Source organism: Hipposideros armiger, unplaced genomic scaffold, assembly GCF_001890085.2.
Source record: "Hipposideros armiger isolate ML-2016 unplaced genomic scaffold, ASM189008v1 scaffold_523, whole genome shotgun sequence".
NCBI lineage: Eukaryota > Metazoa > Chordata > Mammalia > Chiroptera > Hipposideridae > Hipposideros > Hipposideros armiger.
Window position 1 is genome coordinate 946,064 of NW_017731873.1, and position 18,333 is coordinate 964,396.

The 18,333-nt window shown below is 39.4% G+C and overlaps 1 protein-coding gene across 2 annotated transcripts in view; it reads right to left on the reverse strand.

Moving 5' to 3' along the window:
• Positions 1 to 15,096: 15,096 nt before the first annotated feature.
• GOPC (golgi associated PDZ and coiled-coil motif containing) overlaps positions 15,097 to 18,333 on the reverse strand; it is a 55,014-nt gene continuing 51,777 nt past the window's right edge. For both annotated transcript variants that reach the window (XM_019668298.1, XM_019668297.1), the window contains one exon: positions 15,097 to 17,662. In XM_019668298.1, coding sequence (XP_019523843.1) covers positions 17,529 to 17,662 — 134 coding nt within the window. In that variant the 3' untranslated portion in view covers positions 15,097 to 17,528. The remainder of the gene's footprint in view (positions 17,663 to 18,333) is intronic.

An 18,333-nucleotide genomic window follows, 5' to 3' on the forward strand; every position in this document is an offset into this window, starting at 1 on the left:
GAGACTGAGACTTAATAGGATCCTGCGGTGGAGTCCTAGAGACCACCTCTCATACTGTTTACAAAGTTGTGCAGCTGTTTTTGTTCTGACCCTTAAGGCAAGAGTGTTGGTTTTTGTTGGGCTAGAAAAATGAAAATTTTTAGATGGCGTTTTCATTTCTCTAACTGTGATATTGAGCTGCTTTGGTGTAAAATGTGCAATCTGTACAGTTCTATTTAACAAGAATTAAAGTAACTTAAGTTTGCTTTATCAGATTTTAATTCTGCCCAGAGGTTAAGTGGGAGAATGCAGCTGTTGCAAAAAGAAAAGAAAAGAAAAAAACCATATATACTACATTGTATGTTCACTTTTTAAATATATTTTATCTGATACTGTGTTAGCAGCGGGTCTATTTAAACGTAATCTTGTTCTCGTGGCTCATTTCCTCTCCTTTTTAATACCTTAGAGCTAAAAGCATTGTTCACATTCTTCTCCTGGAAGGAGTGAAATTACTTGAAGCATGAAAAGCACACCAGGGTGGCTGTTAGCAATTATGATTGTAGATTTAAAACACACACACAGACAACCACCTCAGCACCTGCCTGTTCCTTAGACACCACTGCAGATGGGGATGTGTAGTGGCGGGTCAGGGCGTACACAGTGCGGGGAGGTCTCTGACCTGCAGGGGACCTCACTGCCTGAGGGGTCCTGAGGGACCTGGATCCCTGAGGAGCTGGCTGTCATCACACTTTGCTTCTTCCTCACCTCAGACCTGGAAGATACTGTACGGCTTTCACATGCAAATCCACCTTTTTCAAACTACCTGCAAAGCCAAACGCCAAGACTTCACAGCAACCAAAACTGCTCTGCCAACACATGGAATGAAGGGGGTACAGCAATTACAGTCTGAATTACTGTGTCAGGTGCTTTTGTACCTCATTAGAAATATTGCTGAGGTCAGACGCCCATACTTTTCATGACTTTCTTCAGAAATAGCACACTGTAGTCTGAAACACAAAAAGAGTTATTTGAATTGTGTTCTTATGCAAGTGACCAGGACCAAATCTACATAGAGGTTTTCCACTGAGATGGGTGGGAACTGTTTTCGTAAGGAACACTTTTCCCCTCACGTATGTGTCTGTAATTCCAGATTAGCCCAGACCTCGGCTGTACCTCATGTTCGGTGGTTTTTTATGAGTTTGCTTTGTGAGTTCACTGTGGGGGATTGAACCTCTTTTGCCAAAGAGGAAAATAAGTGATTGTTAGTTTGTCTTAATAGAAAGTGTGGACCAAAACAATCATTTCCCTAAAAAAAATGTATTATAATCCTATTTGTATGACTATGACTTTCTGTGAACCATATAAATGTTAAAATAGTGAGGGTGGTGGAAGGTCATGTCGGATTATCTGTTGGTTTCAACTGTTTACTTTGTGGTGTTTACATGGTTTTATATGCATACTAATGTAATAAAAGGATGTCAAATCAAGTGCCTGCACCTCTCATTGGTGTCTGTTTGCTCGGCTATTTGAAGACACTTGCAGCTCAGGTTCCATAAAAGGGCAAGTGATAGGGTGGAAAAAGCATGGGCTTGGGATCAGATGGATCTTAGTTCGAGACCCTGATTTGCTACACAGTAGCTGAGGGATCTTGGGCCAGTTGTGGAAATAAACGAAGACCAACCATATGAGAACAAGCAGAAGCTATTCGAAAGCTTGCTACAGCAGTGGAATCGGCCACCATCCCTCACATTATGGCAGAGTGACTCAAAGGCAGCAGAGGCGTGGGAAAGCTTTCTAGTGGAAAAAGCGAAGGCTTTCCTGTGCCCTGATGGGAGGCTGTTGGCCTAGGGAACCTGCAGGAGGGATGAATTAGAAGCGGGACATCCTGTATAATTATTAGGGGTGCATATTTGGCTTCCTCTGCTTGGTGCTAATGTGGAAGTAGGGACAAAAATTGGGGAAGATAGCAGTTATTAATCAAATCCTAGCGATTTGGGGTCAATCATTACAGGTGTTATTGTTTGGCTTCCTGGAGTGTTACTGGAAATAGCGGTCTAGTTCCTTATAGGTCTGATTTATAGGAGGCTGGCTTTCTGGGCCCGTTAACTGTGGATAATGGTTTCCTGCTCTTATTGGTATAGTTGGGAATCAGAATTCTATTTTTATATATGGTCTGGCCATTATCCATGTGTATACTCTGTCATGATACAACTCTGAGCCTCAGTTTCCTCAGGTGTAAAAATGATGTTAATGTACCTTCTTCCAAGGCTTACAGAGGAGAATTGGGATGTTTATTGAAATGTTTGTTCTACAATTAGCCTTTTTTTTTCTCTCAGTGGGCTGTAGATAGCATTTTAACATTACAGTAGTCCATAAAAATGGGTATCTTTACAAAGCAGCTGTCTTCATCACGTTTCTTCCCCATACTTACAATCTAATCATGACAGAAAGGAGAAAACAGGACTTTGTTTTCCAGCAGCACTCCCTCAGGGTGGCCTCACTGTGTAGACCAAGGCAGGGGAGTGGAAGGGTCTGATAAACCCTACACAACCAAGCCTGAACCTAGAGGATAAGAGCAGAAAAATTCTGTCTTCCCTTTTCAGTGTTTTGCAACTTGAGCACGTATGATAAAAGGAGAATGAGATCATTCTAATTTTCTGATTTCTCCTATGTTCCCAAATCCTACTGGGAGGCAAAGATGGCATTCTGCCACATCACACACACAACTGTGGTGGAAACACATCAGCTCTCACCTGACTACTCTGACCACAGAGGCGGCCAAAACTGCTCTGGGTTTTATGACTATTATTTAAACTTTCATTGGTATTTAATCAGTCTAGAACACACCTAGAAAGGATGGGAGAGATTGTTCTGTGTTTATTACACTTGTCTTGGGTTCTTATCAGGAAGTGAAATCACATTTGTGTAATAGGTCCAACTATAGGCACCATGGATAGATAGCCTTTCATAGATCCATCAGTTCAGCGGTCCAGGTTGCTTGCCCTCACTGTTCTCAAAATGCTTCTCTTGCATTCATTCAGGCACCAAATAGTTATTAAAGTTCTGAGAGCAACACTCACCCTGTACTTACTTAAATGGGGAGAGCACGCCTGGGCTCTGGCCCAAGACGTGGGAGCAGCTGAGTCCCATTAATGCGAAGGTAGGGTTGATTACAAGCCTGCTAGGGCTCCCTGCCCCAAACAGCCCATCCAGTCAACCCGCGCTCTCCTCAAACCCACACCAGGTTCACTGCCCACCTCCCACTGTGGCTATGTCTCCCAGCCAACTCCTGGTGCAGGGAATAAATTCTAGACACGCTAAATATTTGTGCTCTATGTTTGGTATTCTGTAATTTTACTATGTGTTTGGCTGTGAATTCATTTGTATTCATAGTACTTCAGACGAGCTTCTTGAATTTTAGGGTTCAGTGTTACAAACTATAAAAAATTCTCAGCCTCCCCCTCCCCCTATTTCTTCTAATACTACTTGCCTGTGTGCTGTTTCCTTTATTCACTCCTTCTGGAATTTCTACAGGATGCTCATTGGACCATCTCATTCTATCCCCCCATGTCTCTTACTCCCTCTTATTTTCCATCTCTTTATCTTTCTGTGCTGCATTCTGGGAAATTCCTGAGAGGCTGTATGGCATAGTGGTTGAGTACACAGGCTTCAGATTGCCTGGACAAGAAACCATAACTTCTCAGTCCCTGTTTCCTCACTTGTTACATGGGGAAAACAATACTACCCACCTACCTAAGGCTGTTGTGAAGATTAAATAAAGCTTCTAGAGCACTGTCTAACCCACATGAAGCGCGTATAAGATTACATATTATACTCCAGTTTACTAATCCCCTCTTCTGCTATCTAATCTGCTGTTTATTTACTGAGAGTTTCATTTCATTTAAAAAAAAAATAATTTTTAGGTCTGGTGATTCTTTTTCAAATCTGCCCTTTTCCACACTATCTTGGTATTTGAAACATGAATTTTATATTCCTTCTGGCTGTTATCTTCATCTCATTTAGAGTAAAGGCCAGAGTTTGTGTAATGATGTGTAAGGCTCTGTTAATCTGTCAGTGCTGTCCAGGAGAACTTTTGCAACAATGGAAATAGTCTCCGAGTTGCTCAATGTGGTAGCCACATATGGCAATTTAGCACTTGAAATGTGGTCAGAGGAACTACAAAGGGACTAAGAAATAAATTTTTAATTTTATTGAATTTTAATTTACTTAAATGTAGATAGCCACCTGTGGCTACTGTATTGGATAGGACAAAACTGTGATGTGCACCTCTCCCCCCCCCCCAATAAAGCTGTCACCTCTCTGACCTCATCTCCTACTTCTTCCCACCTTGTTCACCCCATGCCAGCTACATGCACCTCCTGGCTATCACCTGAACATGGCAGGAACACACCCATCTTGAAACCTTTGCACTGGCTACTCTCTTTTCCTGCAAAGCTCTTCCCCTAGATATCTGCATGGCTTGTTCATTTGCCTCCGTCAAGTCTGTACTAAAATGCAACCTCCATGAGGTCTTCTTTCTTTCCCTGTTGGAAAACTGCAAATTTCTCCCTAACACGTTTTCTGTCTCCTGCTTTACTTTTCTTCTTAACATTTATCACTATCTAATATGGCATGCGTTTTTGTTTTGTTTTGTTATCCCACTAGACTATATCTCACATGGGGAAAGGACTTTTGTCTGTATTGTTCCCTGCATATCCCCAGCACCTGGAAGAGTGAAATACATATTTCTCAATGAATGAATAGCCAGAAGTTCCTGAGGCTCTGTTCTCCTTATTGTTTCTCCTGATTCTTGTTCATGGTGGTTTGTGTCTTTGTGTGGTTTCAGATTTTGACTGTCAGCCCTCTCATAACGGGGCATTTTCCTCCTTGAGAAAATCTCATGATAATGTCCCTTCTGAGTGGTTTTGAATTTAGATCTATCAGGTACACCAGGTAGGGTTGCCAGATAAAATACAGGATACCTAGTTAAATTTGAATTTCAGATAAACAACAAATAATTTTTAGTGTAAATATGTTCTGTGCAATATTTGGGACATAGTTATACTAAAAAATTATTTGTATCCTGTATTTTTATTTGCAAAATCTGGCAACCCTACCACCAAGAATATCATCAGTCCTGTTCCAGTTTTTATTTAAACTTTTGGTTTGATGGTTCCTAGATTATGTTGAAAATTTAGACCAAAATCTGTGTGAGGCACAGGCCCCCAGGTAAAAATTTCTCAGAGGAGATTTCCCTTGCCATCTAGGGCCATTAATCCTTTGTTGTCTGTCTTGTTGGACAGATTTTTTTTAAGGTTCAACCTTTTACTGCTCCAACTCCCTGCGGTGCATAACCCCAAATCTTGTCTCTTTCCTATTGCTTCACAGAGGTTAAATACCCAGCAAATAGCAACTGAAGCGCCCCTACTCTCCAAATGTCCAGAGCATCAGCACCAGTGCTTGTCACTTTTTTTCAGATTCTTTGATTTTGATACCTGAGTATATCCCTTTATTTCTTGAGATTAGCTGGGCCTTTTAAAGAATTCTGATTTTATTTTACCTAACATTTCTAGGAATTTATAGACAGGTTTTCATCTTATCTAGTCTGCCATGTTGCTGAAATGGTGCCTCCTCAACAGGCAGGATATAGTATATTTATTGTAAATAGCACAGGCTTTAGAGCCATATAGAACTCGGGTTTAACCTGGGATTGATTGATTGATTTAGATTTTAATTAAAAATATAGCTAACATACAATATTATATGAGTTTCAGGGGTACACCATAGTTGCTCAACATTTATAGACCCAAAGAAGTGATCACCAAGAAAAGTCCGACAACCATCTGACACCATACTATGCTATCACAATGTTGTTAACTATATTCCCCATGCTGGACGTTACTCCTCATGAGTTATTTCTTTCACACCTGGAAATTTGGACCACTTATTACCCTGCACCTCCCCCATACACACACACACACATGCACACGCGCACACACACACACACACACACACACACACACATTTTTAATTTTTCAATTACAGTTGACATTCAATATTATTTTATATTTCAGGGGTACTGCATACTGGTTAGACATTTATATAATTTAAGAAGTGATCCCCCTGACTAGTCTAGTACCTACCTGGCACTCATACTAACTATTACCATATTATTGGCTATATTCCCTGTGCTCTACTTTATATCCCCATGACTATTTTGAAACTACAAATTTGTGCTTCTTAATCCCTTCACTTTTTTTACCCTGCCCCAACCCTCTCCCATCTATCACCCAAACAAATCTAGTACCCATCTGACACCATACATAGTTATTTATTATTGACTATATTCCTTATACTATACCCTACCTCCCCATGACTGCTGTGTAACAACCAGTTTGTACTTCTTAATCCCTTCCCCTTTTTTCACCCACACCTCCAATCCCCCTCCCATCTGGCAACCATCAAAATGTTCTCTGTATTTATGAGTCTGTTTCTGATTTGTTTGTTTATTTTGTTCTTTAGATTCCACATATAAGTGAAATCACATTGCATCTGTCTTTCTCTGTCTTACACTCCACTCAGCACAGTACCTTCCAGGTCCATCTATGCCACCACAGATGGCAAGAACCTATTCCCTTCCATGGCTGAGCAATATTTCATTGCATATATGTACCACCTACTCTTTATCCATTCATCCACTGATGGACACCCAGGCTGCCTCCACATCTTGGCCATTGTAAACAATGTTGCAATGAACATATGGATACACATATCCCCTCCAAGTAACTATTTGAGTTTCTTCAGATAAATACCCAGAAGTGGGTCCTGCTTTGTCTCTTGTTTGTCTCTCTTTGTCTCTTTGCCTTTGTTTTAAAGTCTATTTTGTCTGGTATAAGTATGACTACCCCAACTTTTTGTTTGTTTCCATTTTCATGAAATATCTTTTATCATTTCTTTCTGCCTTGTATCTTTCAATCTGAAGTGACACTCTTGTAGGCAACATATGTAAAGGTTTTGTTTTCTTATCCATTCAGCCCTCCTATGTCTTTTGATTGGAGCATTTAATCCATTTATATTGAAAGTAATTGTTGATAGATATGAAGCTACTGCGCATTTTGTTATTCATAATTTTTATCTTTTTCCCCCCTGTCTTAAAGAAGTCCCTCTAACATTCCTTGTAATACTGGTTTAGTGGTGATGAACTCCTTTATCTTTTTCGTGTCTGGGAACCTCTTTATCTCTCCTTCAATTTTAAATGACAGGCTTACTGGATACAATAATCTTGGCTGTAGATCCTTGCTTTTTATCACTTTGAATATTTCCTGCCAATCCCTTCTGGCCTGCAAAGTCTCTGTTGAGAAATCAGCTGACAATTTTATGGGGGCTCCCTTTCAAGTTACTAGTTGCCTTTCTCTTGCTGCTTTTAGGATCTCTCTTTGTCTTTAATTTTTGCCATTTTAATTATAACGTGTCTTGGTGTAGGTCTGTTTGGGTTCATCTTGTTTGGGACTCTGCACTTCCTGGACTTTTATATCTATTTCCTTTGCCAGGTTAGGAAAGTTTTCAGTCATTATTTCTTCAAATAGGTTCTCAATTCCTTGTTTTTTTCTCTTCTCTGCCTGGTACCTCTATCATGTGAATGTTGTTATGGTTGATGTTGTCCCAGAGGTTTCTTAAAACTATCCTCATTTTTTTTGGTTATTTTTTTCTTTTTGCTGTTCGAATTGGGTGTTTTTTGCTACTTTGTCTTCAAATCACTGATTTGATCTTCTCCTTCATCTAGTCTGCTTGTGATTCCTTCTAGTGCATTCTTCATTTCAGTTATTATGTTCTTCAATTCTTCTGGTTCTTTTTTATGGTTTCTGTGTGCTTTTTTATGCTTACTATCGCTTTGTTGAAGTTCTCACTGAGTTCCTTGAGCATCCTTATAACCATTGTTTTGAACTCTGTCTCTGGTAAGTTGCTTGCCTCCATTTCATTTAGGTCTTTTTCTGGTGTTTTTCTCTTCTTTTATTTGGGACATATTTGCTTCCTCATTTTGGCTGCCTCCCTGTTTCTTTCTATGTATGAGGTAGATGTGCTATATCTCCCAGTCTTGGCCAGGTGGCCTCATGTAGTAGGTGCCCTGTGGGGCCCTGGCACAGTCACCCTGGTCACCTACTCCAGGTGTTCCAGGAGTGTCCCTTGTGTGGGTTGTGTGTGCCCTCCTGTTATAGTTGAGCCTTGATTGCTATTGACAAGTCAGTGGGTGGAACTGACTCTCAAGCTGACTGGCTGTGGGGTTTGGCCATGTCCACCGCTTACAGGTTGCTGTGTAGGGGGCTTACCCCAGCAGGCTGTAGTGTGTGCTGAGACCGCCCTTTGTGTATGCTGCTTATGGGGCTAATTAGGCAGTGCTCTGCTGTGGTCTGAAGCCAACCTCCAGGTATGAAGGGGCCTCTTGGGAGGAGGGGCTTCGGTGCAGGCCTAGGTCACCCACTGCCTGTGACTAGCTGGGGACTACTTAGTAGGAGCTACAAAGTGATCCACATTTTTTCACTGCCTGTGCTATAAACCTAGAGGCATGTGGGAAAGGCCACGTTGTGAGAGGATAGCTGACACTAGTACCAGGGCTGGGGTAGCTCCACAAAAGGATAGGACACCCCAAGGCCTGCTGTCACATGCTGGTTCCCTTAAAGTTCAGCTGCTGATAAAGCCTCATGTGGTATGCCAAGTTGTGTGAGTCAGGTTCTCAGAGAGTCACTGGAGTGGGATTAGTTGTGTTCACCAGCTTAATGTAGATTCTGGGTTGGTGCCAGTGCTGAGCCTGGAGCAACTCAATAAAAGTCTCAGAGCACATCTAGGTCAGTTGTTGCCCACCTGGGGCTGTGGACTCCCAATAGTTTTTGCAGTGCGGGCAGGGCTGGCTGCTCTCTGAGGAAGTGCCTCCAGGGGTGGAGGAGTTGGGTGGGGCAGGTTCCCAGTGAGTCAGCAGAATAGGCAGCGGAGCTCACCAGACCAATCAGATTCAGATTTCGCTGTAAGCACAGGGGGCGGGCTCAACACATTAAAGATGGCGGCCGACTGCCTGGCTGTCGGGAGGAGGACTCCACACAGGAAAAATGGTGACTGTCCTCCAGCCCTGGCCTTGAAGCCACACACCTCAGTTTGCTCCCTGTATTCCTCTGATGCTCTCCAAGTCACCGTCCCTCTGCTGGAGCCCAAGGTGAGTGCCTGCGAGCGAATAAGTCTGTGCTCGGGCCGTTTAAGAGGATGTTTGGGTTTCCTGCAGCTTTCCATCCCACCCGATGGTCGGAATCCCTACTGTTTTTCACAGCCAGATGTTGTGGGGGCTCCTCTTCCCGGCACCTGTACTCTGGGCTGGGAAGCCTGGAGTAGGGCTGGGGCCCTTTGCGCCTCTGGACCACCACACAGAGGTTTGGGACCAGCCTGGTTCGTCTCAGCCCTCCTACCAGTCTCGACATGGCTTCTTTTTATATCCTTAGTTATAAAACTTCTGTTCACGAAGACTTTAGATGGTTCTCCAGGTTGATTGTTCTATAATTTAGTTGTAATTTTTATGTGTTCACAAAAGGAAACAGGCACAGTGTTTATCTACTCCGTCATCTTGGATCCCTGGATTTAATCTTTTTAACTACATAATGTCAAGCACATTATTGGGTTTAAAGTAATTAAACAAGGTGGCCATTAGACTGAGGTGGCTCTAATGCCATGGCAGCCTATGTAAGCGAAGCAAAATCTAACCCTATAAATGCCTCAAGGTCTTATTTATCCTGCTAAGTTTCCTCTGCCTTTATGTCTATTTCTCACTTATTTCTTATTTTGTATATGCCTTTAGTATATTTTTCATGATTAGTTTAGCCAACAGTTCATCTATTTTATTGTCTTTTCCCCCTGAAAAATGAGTTTTTAATTATTATTTAGTTCTATTTTTCTGCTTTCGGAAGATGACAGCTCATCTGTTACAGCCCCAGGCAGAAGTAAAAGGCCCTTAACAGTGGTGAGGATAACCTTAGGGAGGCACCTAGTAAGAAATGACAGGCAAGGAAGAATCAGAAGAATAGGATTTTGAACAGAGACAGAATTACTAAGATTTCAGAGCAGGAATTCTTGCGGATAAGAGTGTGGACATGTGTGGGATGGTGTAAATGGAGTGGAGGTTACTAGAGGTAAAAAAAACATAAAAGTGAACATGTTGGACACTGAATTCTCCAACATGATTACCAGGGAAGAATGGAGAAGACCTGAAGCTAGGTGCAAGCCTCACGAGTGGGAAAAGTGGCTTAGAAGGTATTAGGTATCACAGCAAAAAGAAACGATGGTAGAACTACGTGGCATGAGCTTCATAATGAGTTTTGCATGGGAGTAAAAGAGTGAGAATGAATGGGTATCAGGATGTGAGTATTAGGGAAGTGTGCATTTCCCTACTGGCTACAGCAAATGCAGTGTTTGAAGAGAAAATGCAACCTCCACTTGAAAAGGACACTGAGGGAATTGGTGTTGGAAGACAGATTGGGCAGAAAGAAAGAGCGTTAGTATTTATTGATCACTAACTGTGTTCAAAACACTGATGAATTAGTTTTTACAACAGCCCTTTTAATTTCCACTTTAGGGTTTAAGAAGTGGGTTTAGAAAAACAGAAGCACATTAAAAATCTTAAGAGTTTATTTGCACATTTATAGATGGAGTCAAATTGGAATGGATTCAAACACTTTGCACAAAAGGAGCCAGGGGAAAGACAGAAAAAGTGCAGAAGCATAGAAAGGAAATTATTTGATTGCCTATAGCATAAAGCTTAGTCGTCAGAAGTGTCTCTGTTGCAGTCTTGCTTCCTAAAGAATAGGAATTGTATGTACACGTGAAGAGGTCATCTGTGTGTGCAGGTGTGGAGCAGGGATGCTATAGTGTCCAGGACCTAAGAATCTGCTATGTAACTGCAGTTCTTGCATTCTCACTTGACTACAGAAAAACTATTTCTAGTGAAGCTTCACTACAGCTTAACCATCATTTTTAAAAATCAAAACTGAATCAATCCTAGGCTCCATCAAACCTTGTACCATTTAAGAAAAAGAAATATAATTATTGGGGAGAAAAACCTTAAATCTGACAATTTCATCCCTATTTCCCCTTCCCTTCTTTTAAAGTGACCTATTGACGTAGAATCAACAGAGGGATTTGAGTCCTGGCTCCAACACTAGCTGTGTGACCCTGGACAAGTAATATAATGTCTAGTCCTCAGTTCATTTATCCTCATAATAAGATTTTTTTGATACTCTTCATAAAGCTTTCAGCTCTAATAGGCAGATTATCACATTTGGAATCTGCTGCCCCCTGCAAGCATTTTACCAAATTGTATATTTTACCTTTCCAAAGTCATAGAATCCAAGTTTTAGTGTTTTTACATTTTGTATATCTAATTTCCCTTCTTATAGTGCATCTATCTTCCTATATATATAGGCCAGAGGTCTTTTACCAAATATACACTTAACTTGAACTTTAAAACAATCTTGTTACTTTTGCTGTTCAAATTTTTTCCTGATTTCTGATAGTTTTGCTGCAATCTCCCACTATTGTGGTGGATTTTCATAATTTTCTTGTGTGCTATTAATTTTTGCTTTATGTATTTTGAGCCTATTTTTTAATTGGCATGTATCAGATTAGAATTAACTCTGTAGAGTTAATTCTTTAAGAATTTAAGCTTTCTCTATCCCTGGTATTTTTTTTTTCTTAAAGTCTATTTTCTGATGTGAATATGACTTATCTGTGCTACCTGTTGGAGAATATATACCCAGTGTATATACTTTATCTTTCACTTTCAAACTCTGTGTCCTTATGTTTTAGGTGTGTTCCTTATAAATTTGTTGCTGGATTGCTTTCCCCAATTTGAATGTTTTCTTTAAACTGGAGAATTCAGTCCTTGATCAAGCTCTATCAAAATCCAACCTCAGTAGCACCCCCTTTGCTCCTGCCAGCATACGCTAGTTAATTCTTAGGTTTCAGGTGTCTAGCCTTCTCCCTTACCAGGCCCAGCACATCCACAGCCAGGCTCTGCTGGGATGTAACCCTTCTTATAGGCCTGGCAGCCAAGGAGTAGATGGGAGCAGTTATTGTTTGAGGGGGAGTGGGGGTTGGGTAGTAGCCTCTGCTAGCACAGCAGAGGTGACTTAGCAGGGAAGGGTGGGCTACTTCTGCAAGACCAGAAGATGCAGTAGGGACTCAGTCAGCATCCTCAGAGGCATCCATCCAGATGTCCCCATGATATGTTTCAAGGTTCTAGGTTTTCTCCACCAGGGCCTTGACTTTCACAAAATAGAACTTGGCTGAACATTCAAAGCTCTGGAGCTCTGTGACTGTAGCAATTAGATGTTCATCTTAAAGCTCAGCTATTTCGACCCAGACCTCTTGTAAGCTTCCCAGAGGTCGCCTGGTTCTCGTATTTCGGCACCAACAGCTTGATAACAGCCCTCGGTCTTATCCTTTTGTAGGTTATCGATATAACCTACCAGTAACCAGCCAACTCTGCTTCTTGTGGACATTGTTCTCCCCATATTTATCAAATGCTTGCATCATTGAACTTCTAGAGAATTCCTCTCTATGGGGACATTTGTCCAAGTTACCCCATGTGTGGCATCTCCAAGACAACTCCCAGGTTGAATGATTTGGTAGAAGGACCGACAGCACTAAGCACAGAACTGTACTTACAACTTTAATTTATTAGAGAAAGAACATCAAGCAAGTCAGCCAAGGGAAAAGAAACCAGAGGAAACCAGGCACAAACTCTGTGCTTGTCCCAACGGAGTCACACAGGATGAGCTTAATCCCTTCAGCAATGATGTGGAACGCGTAGACTGTCCACCAGGGAAGCTTGCCCAAGCCTGGGCATAGGAGGCCAGGGTTTTTATGAGGCTTAGTCACGTAGGCTTGCTCTGCCTAGCGTGTACAATTCCCAGAAGGAAAGCAGATGTTCAACATAAACCCTACTGTTTGCACCAACCTTTCAGGCACAGTAAAACACCCTTATCAGTTAAGAAATACGGGAGACTCCCGATATCCAAATTGCTGGGCATTAACCAAAGGCAAAACTTGCAAGCTGGTCCCTGTGAGGATAACAGGTTCAGGCCTGCTGTGTTAACCTTTCCTGCACACCATCTGTGAAATATTTAGTAACTGAACCATGACCTTGTGCAAAGGACTCATGTACCATACTTACCGACCAGGATGTCAACCAATTCACTCTTTGGGTGGGAGATGAGGCAGCTCCTAATCTATTAACCCGTTTCCTCACATCTCACTCCTAGTCCACCTGTGTTAGTCTGGGTCCTCCAAGAAGCAGACAACAAGACCAAGAAAGGATCAGAGGTGTAATTGATTTAATAGGGGCAACATGATGAGGAAAGATAGGGAGGAAGGTTGGGTTGAAGCAACTTAGACAACAATGTAACCTAAGGAAGTCTGACAAGACGGTCAGGGAGTTCTCAAGCCAAGGTCAAGGAGTCATCAAGTCCCTCTCCAGATCAGTCCTCAGCTGGCAGCCGCGTGTGAAAAGCAGAGCCTCTGTGGTAACGAGGGGACTATACCAGAGCGCAACAGTTATGGGCCCGTTACACTCCCTCCTGTTGGAGGTCTGAGAGACGCATTCTGGTGGCTGCTACAGCAGTCACTATAGCTCTCAAGATACACCTGAAAAATATTTATTATCAAGCAAGTATTTAGCACCATCAACACATGGTAATTTGCAATACCTTTTAGTTTAAAAAAAGTTATTTATAAAACCACCTAAAATGAACACTGATTAACAATGAAAACATGAATAATCTTTTACATTACCTAACCTGAACAATGTCCTATGTGGATGAATTCTTGGGAAGGCTTTGCCAAGTTGCTTGGTGAACTGGGAGCTTAAACTGACACACAGACAGCATACTGTATTAGGACTAAGTCAAGGTCAGTCAATGATAAAAAGTTTCTAAATGTTCACAGCTCAAGTAATTTTCTGAAATATGACATATTAAAATACCATTTGTAAGTTTATCTTCCTGATTGACCGCAAATACTCTTAGCAAAGAAAAGGCATTCTTAACACATTTTACACCTTGTTCTTATGTGGACTATAAATGACCATATGTAAAACATCTGAGGCAAAGAAACTGAGCAATGTAAACAGATGTTTTTAAAAATTATTTTACATATAATTTGGAAGCTTCTAAATTATATATGCTTAGATAATATAATGGAATACTATCCTCTTACATAGTATCCAATAGAATTGATTTTTTAAAATTTTTATTGATGTTATCCTCATAGATAACATTGGCTATCAATATTTGTAACACAAAACGAACCCAAGGAGACTAGAGTTTTTGCCATCTGCTAAGTAGGTCCCAGTTGCTCTGGCAGTTCCTTCCAACCAACATGTTTTTAACTAACTCAGATTAAACAGTTCTTAAGATCAGTTAATTCCTACAAACAAAAAAAAATTCTACCACAATAACTAGGTTCAGCCTTTGCATGGACTTTATGAGTCATTGGTACAAACAATAGAAGCTACTAGAAATAAAGAATAAACCAAAATATTTAATGTGAAAGAAACATGTAATTTTTTAAAAAAAGATCAATACCATTTTTAATGTATAAGATGTCATCTTTATTTACAGGCTAATAAAAAAATATTAAACTCAACTAAATATAATACATTTGTCACAAATCCTATAGATTTGAGGCCGACCCTAAGTAGAAGACTGAATAAGGGCATAGATTACATAATAAGGATGCCAAATAATGTGCAATTTACACATGAATGAATATATTTTGTTTCTCAACATGAAAACAAAATAAACCCACTGTAGGGGGGATAAAACCAGCACCAAGACAAGCTGTGCTATCTTTTGACAACTGTTCAGTTATAATTACCAAGACTCAGAAATTTTTCATCTCTCTGAAATCTCTTTTAACAAGTCTCATAACACAAATGTTTTTCCATCATATTCACAACAGATACTATAGAAGAGAATTTAGAGGTTAAAATGTAAATGTATACACACATACACACAACCCTCACACTCAACTGAAAATTTCTTCTCAGCTATTCTGTTTGTGTATGCATTTGTGTACCTTTTTCCCTTTTTAACTGTAATGACTTTGCAACAATTCCCTCCTTATCTGTTGGGTTTTGTCCTAGAAGCTTGAGTGTTGTAAGTTTCTTTCCTATAAATGTGAAAATATAAAAAATGCTTCTCATTCAGTCCTTTGGAAAAAGTCTGTAATTCTTAGTTCATCCCCCAAAGATCATATAGTCCAAAATGGACTTTTAACTGGGTACTTTCTAAACACCTAACAGGAAGCTCACAGCATCTGGGCAACAGTGCTCTCACGCAGGATTGCAAACCAAGGTGAAGCATGAAGGAAAAGGGAACTGACCTGTGCAGTTTGAAATTTTAAACTACCAGTAAAATTTTCATTCTGCTTATCAGCCCTTGAAAGGAGTTATGTTTAACCATTTCACACAATCCTTTATATTACACAGCATCCTCACAGATTCGCCAATTCAAGGGTCTAAAAAAATTCTTTATAGACTTATTAGATAGGTTTTGAAAATCAAAAGGTTTTAGCTAATATTTCCTAAGATTTCAATCATAGCAGATAAAGGATATTCTCTGAAAAAAAAATGCCTTAGTCATCCCATTTAAAACTCTGTTTTAAAAAGATAAAAATAACATGGTTTCAAGTCACAACAAAAAAGTTTTCAGATATGCTATAATGTAATTTTTTTTGACTAAATGAATACACTGGTTAAAATCCAGTTTGCAGATCTCCTGTCATGCACAGGGGGTATGTGTTTGGAGTAGGGGGAATGTATAAGGAAAAAACACTGTTTTCTTTTAAGAGGCCTAGCCTAGCATGTCAGGAGCAAACAATAACATGTAGCTTGCTTATTCAATTGTGCAATTAAATACTAACTTCTGCTTAGAGGCAAGTTATCCTACAAGGTATTTTAATATCAGTAATGATATATACTATGAAGTGCATTTCTATTACAAATTAACATGGCGATATACAGATGAATAAAACCACCCAAAACAAACCATAAAGGAGCAAGTTAAAACATAAAATTTATAAATAGCAAAACCACCAAATAAAGTATATACATTTTACAGATTTACCTATGAACAAATATATAGTACATCTAGGAAAGACAAGAAAATGTATATTATATCACACAGTATTTGAATATTAGAAATGAAGAACTGATAATACTCTAAAAGCCTTGTAGGCTTTCCCCCACTTAATATTCCCTTACATATATATCCCTTAAAACAGTGATACTGGCAAAAATATCACCTCTTTAAATGCAATATTTTCACTTTCCCCAGCACGGTGCAGTGGCCTGCTGAACAGTAAGTAAAAGAGCAGATACTCCATGCTTAGTCCTGGGATAAGAGAACTACCAAATCTGTAGGTTGCATCTGAAAAAGCACTTTAGTCAAACATACACAGACATGAAAAGCCAACCAGAACAATTACTGTATCAAAATGTCTCCATCTTATCTTTTCTACCAGTGCCTCAGCCTTTTAGATGACTGGCAAATCAGTTACTTTGAGAGAAAACTGCTGTTTGAATGCAATGTATTTTGTTGACATAGTAATAAATTTGAGCTTTTACTGCCAGAAAAATGTATCTTTAAGTGCCAGGACTATCACATCAAGACAAACTTGATGAACAACTCAAAATGTATAAAACCATCTCTTATGGATCCCAGAAAAAAAGCATTTGAGACTAAACATTAATAATGTAATTAATGCTCACACCATGCACATAGATCAACATAATTGAGGACAGATACTTTCCACTCATCTGCATTTCTTTTAAAAACCTGAAACGTGCCATGTACAATAACTTTTCAGAAACTATTTCTAGTGCAGCACTGATTGATAAGAAAATTATTTTGTACTGCACTGAATAAAGCTGAAAGGCAAACTCATTACAATAAATGATCATTAAGAACTGATTTAGATATCAGGATGCAAAATACATTTTTAAAAAAAAACCTAAAACCATTCTTTCAGTTTTAAAAAAATTAAGTCAAACCTACATTTCTGCAATTCATTGAGTCAAGTTCTGTACTTTGAAACACCACACTTAACATTGTGGAATATATAATATGAATTCATTTATTCTCTTGTACTTAAAGGCTGTTTTTTATAAAATACCGGTTAGCACTCCTTCTACTAATTGGAAAAGGAACCAAATAAAACAGTAGTGTTTCATTTGGTACTTAAGAGCCTAGTAATATCCCTTCGGGAAATACATGCTTTGGTGCTTTACAAGTTTTAAGAAAATCAAAACTGCTTTACATGCAATAGCTGATTATGGTATACCACAGAAAACGAAGTTATGCATTTAGATTTGCTCACACCAAGCCCTGAGGTACCTGCCTTTCATTTAGGCAACAAACAGCCTCCCTTGGTCTTACAGTCTTTGTCACTGTCTTCCCTAGTGCCCCCAATTCAGAACAGTCTGACTAATAATCCTGTCTGGGGATACAGTCAATTTAATAAGATTTTTTATGATACAGACGACTGTGCAGATCATCTAATTTAGAAGCACTGTCCTCTAGCGGAGTTTCACTCGAAGTTTCTAGGTCTCCATTTTCATGTCCATCAGTTACTGCCTTCTTATTAAATCCTAAAAAAGAGAAAAAAAAACAAAACAAAAAAGTTATTTTCTAGTCTTTAAAAAAAAGTGGGTCTGGCGATTTTATTGAGCAAAAACAAAGGAATGCTCACTGTAATTAACGGTGACATAAGGGAAACAATGGGGCCCTAGATTAGTCAAGTTAGCAATTTTTGAGAAAGAAATTTTTATAGTGGATATCAAACATTACACAGATTTTAAAAGTATTATCTTTTGAATATATCTAAAAATTGTATAAAATTTCCTACTACATTGTCCATGAAACTTAGAATTGATAAACACAATTGTAAAATTCAGTCAATTTTACTTATACAAATATTTATTGGACTAAATTTTCCTTTTACATTTTGCTTTAATATTATTTAACTTCAGTTCACTAAGGTACATACATAGTTTATTGCTAAAAATCTAGTTTGTTGGCAGACAATGTCCAGATATAATTTAAAACTAATTCTGGTTTATCTACAAAATAGATAATACACTTTTAAATAAAAGAGAGTTGACTATGTCATCTATTTAGTGAGCTATGAAGTATAGACATGTGCTAAACAGAAAACCAATAGATACACTTGTGTGATTTGACTCAGTTAACAGTAATATATCCTAAGTGTATACATTTTTGGTTGAGTCACATATTAAGTGGTCTGCAATTTACATAGGTG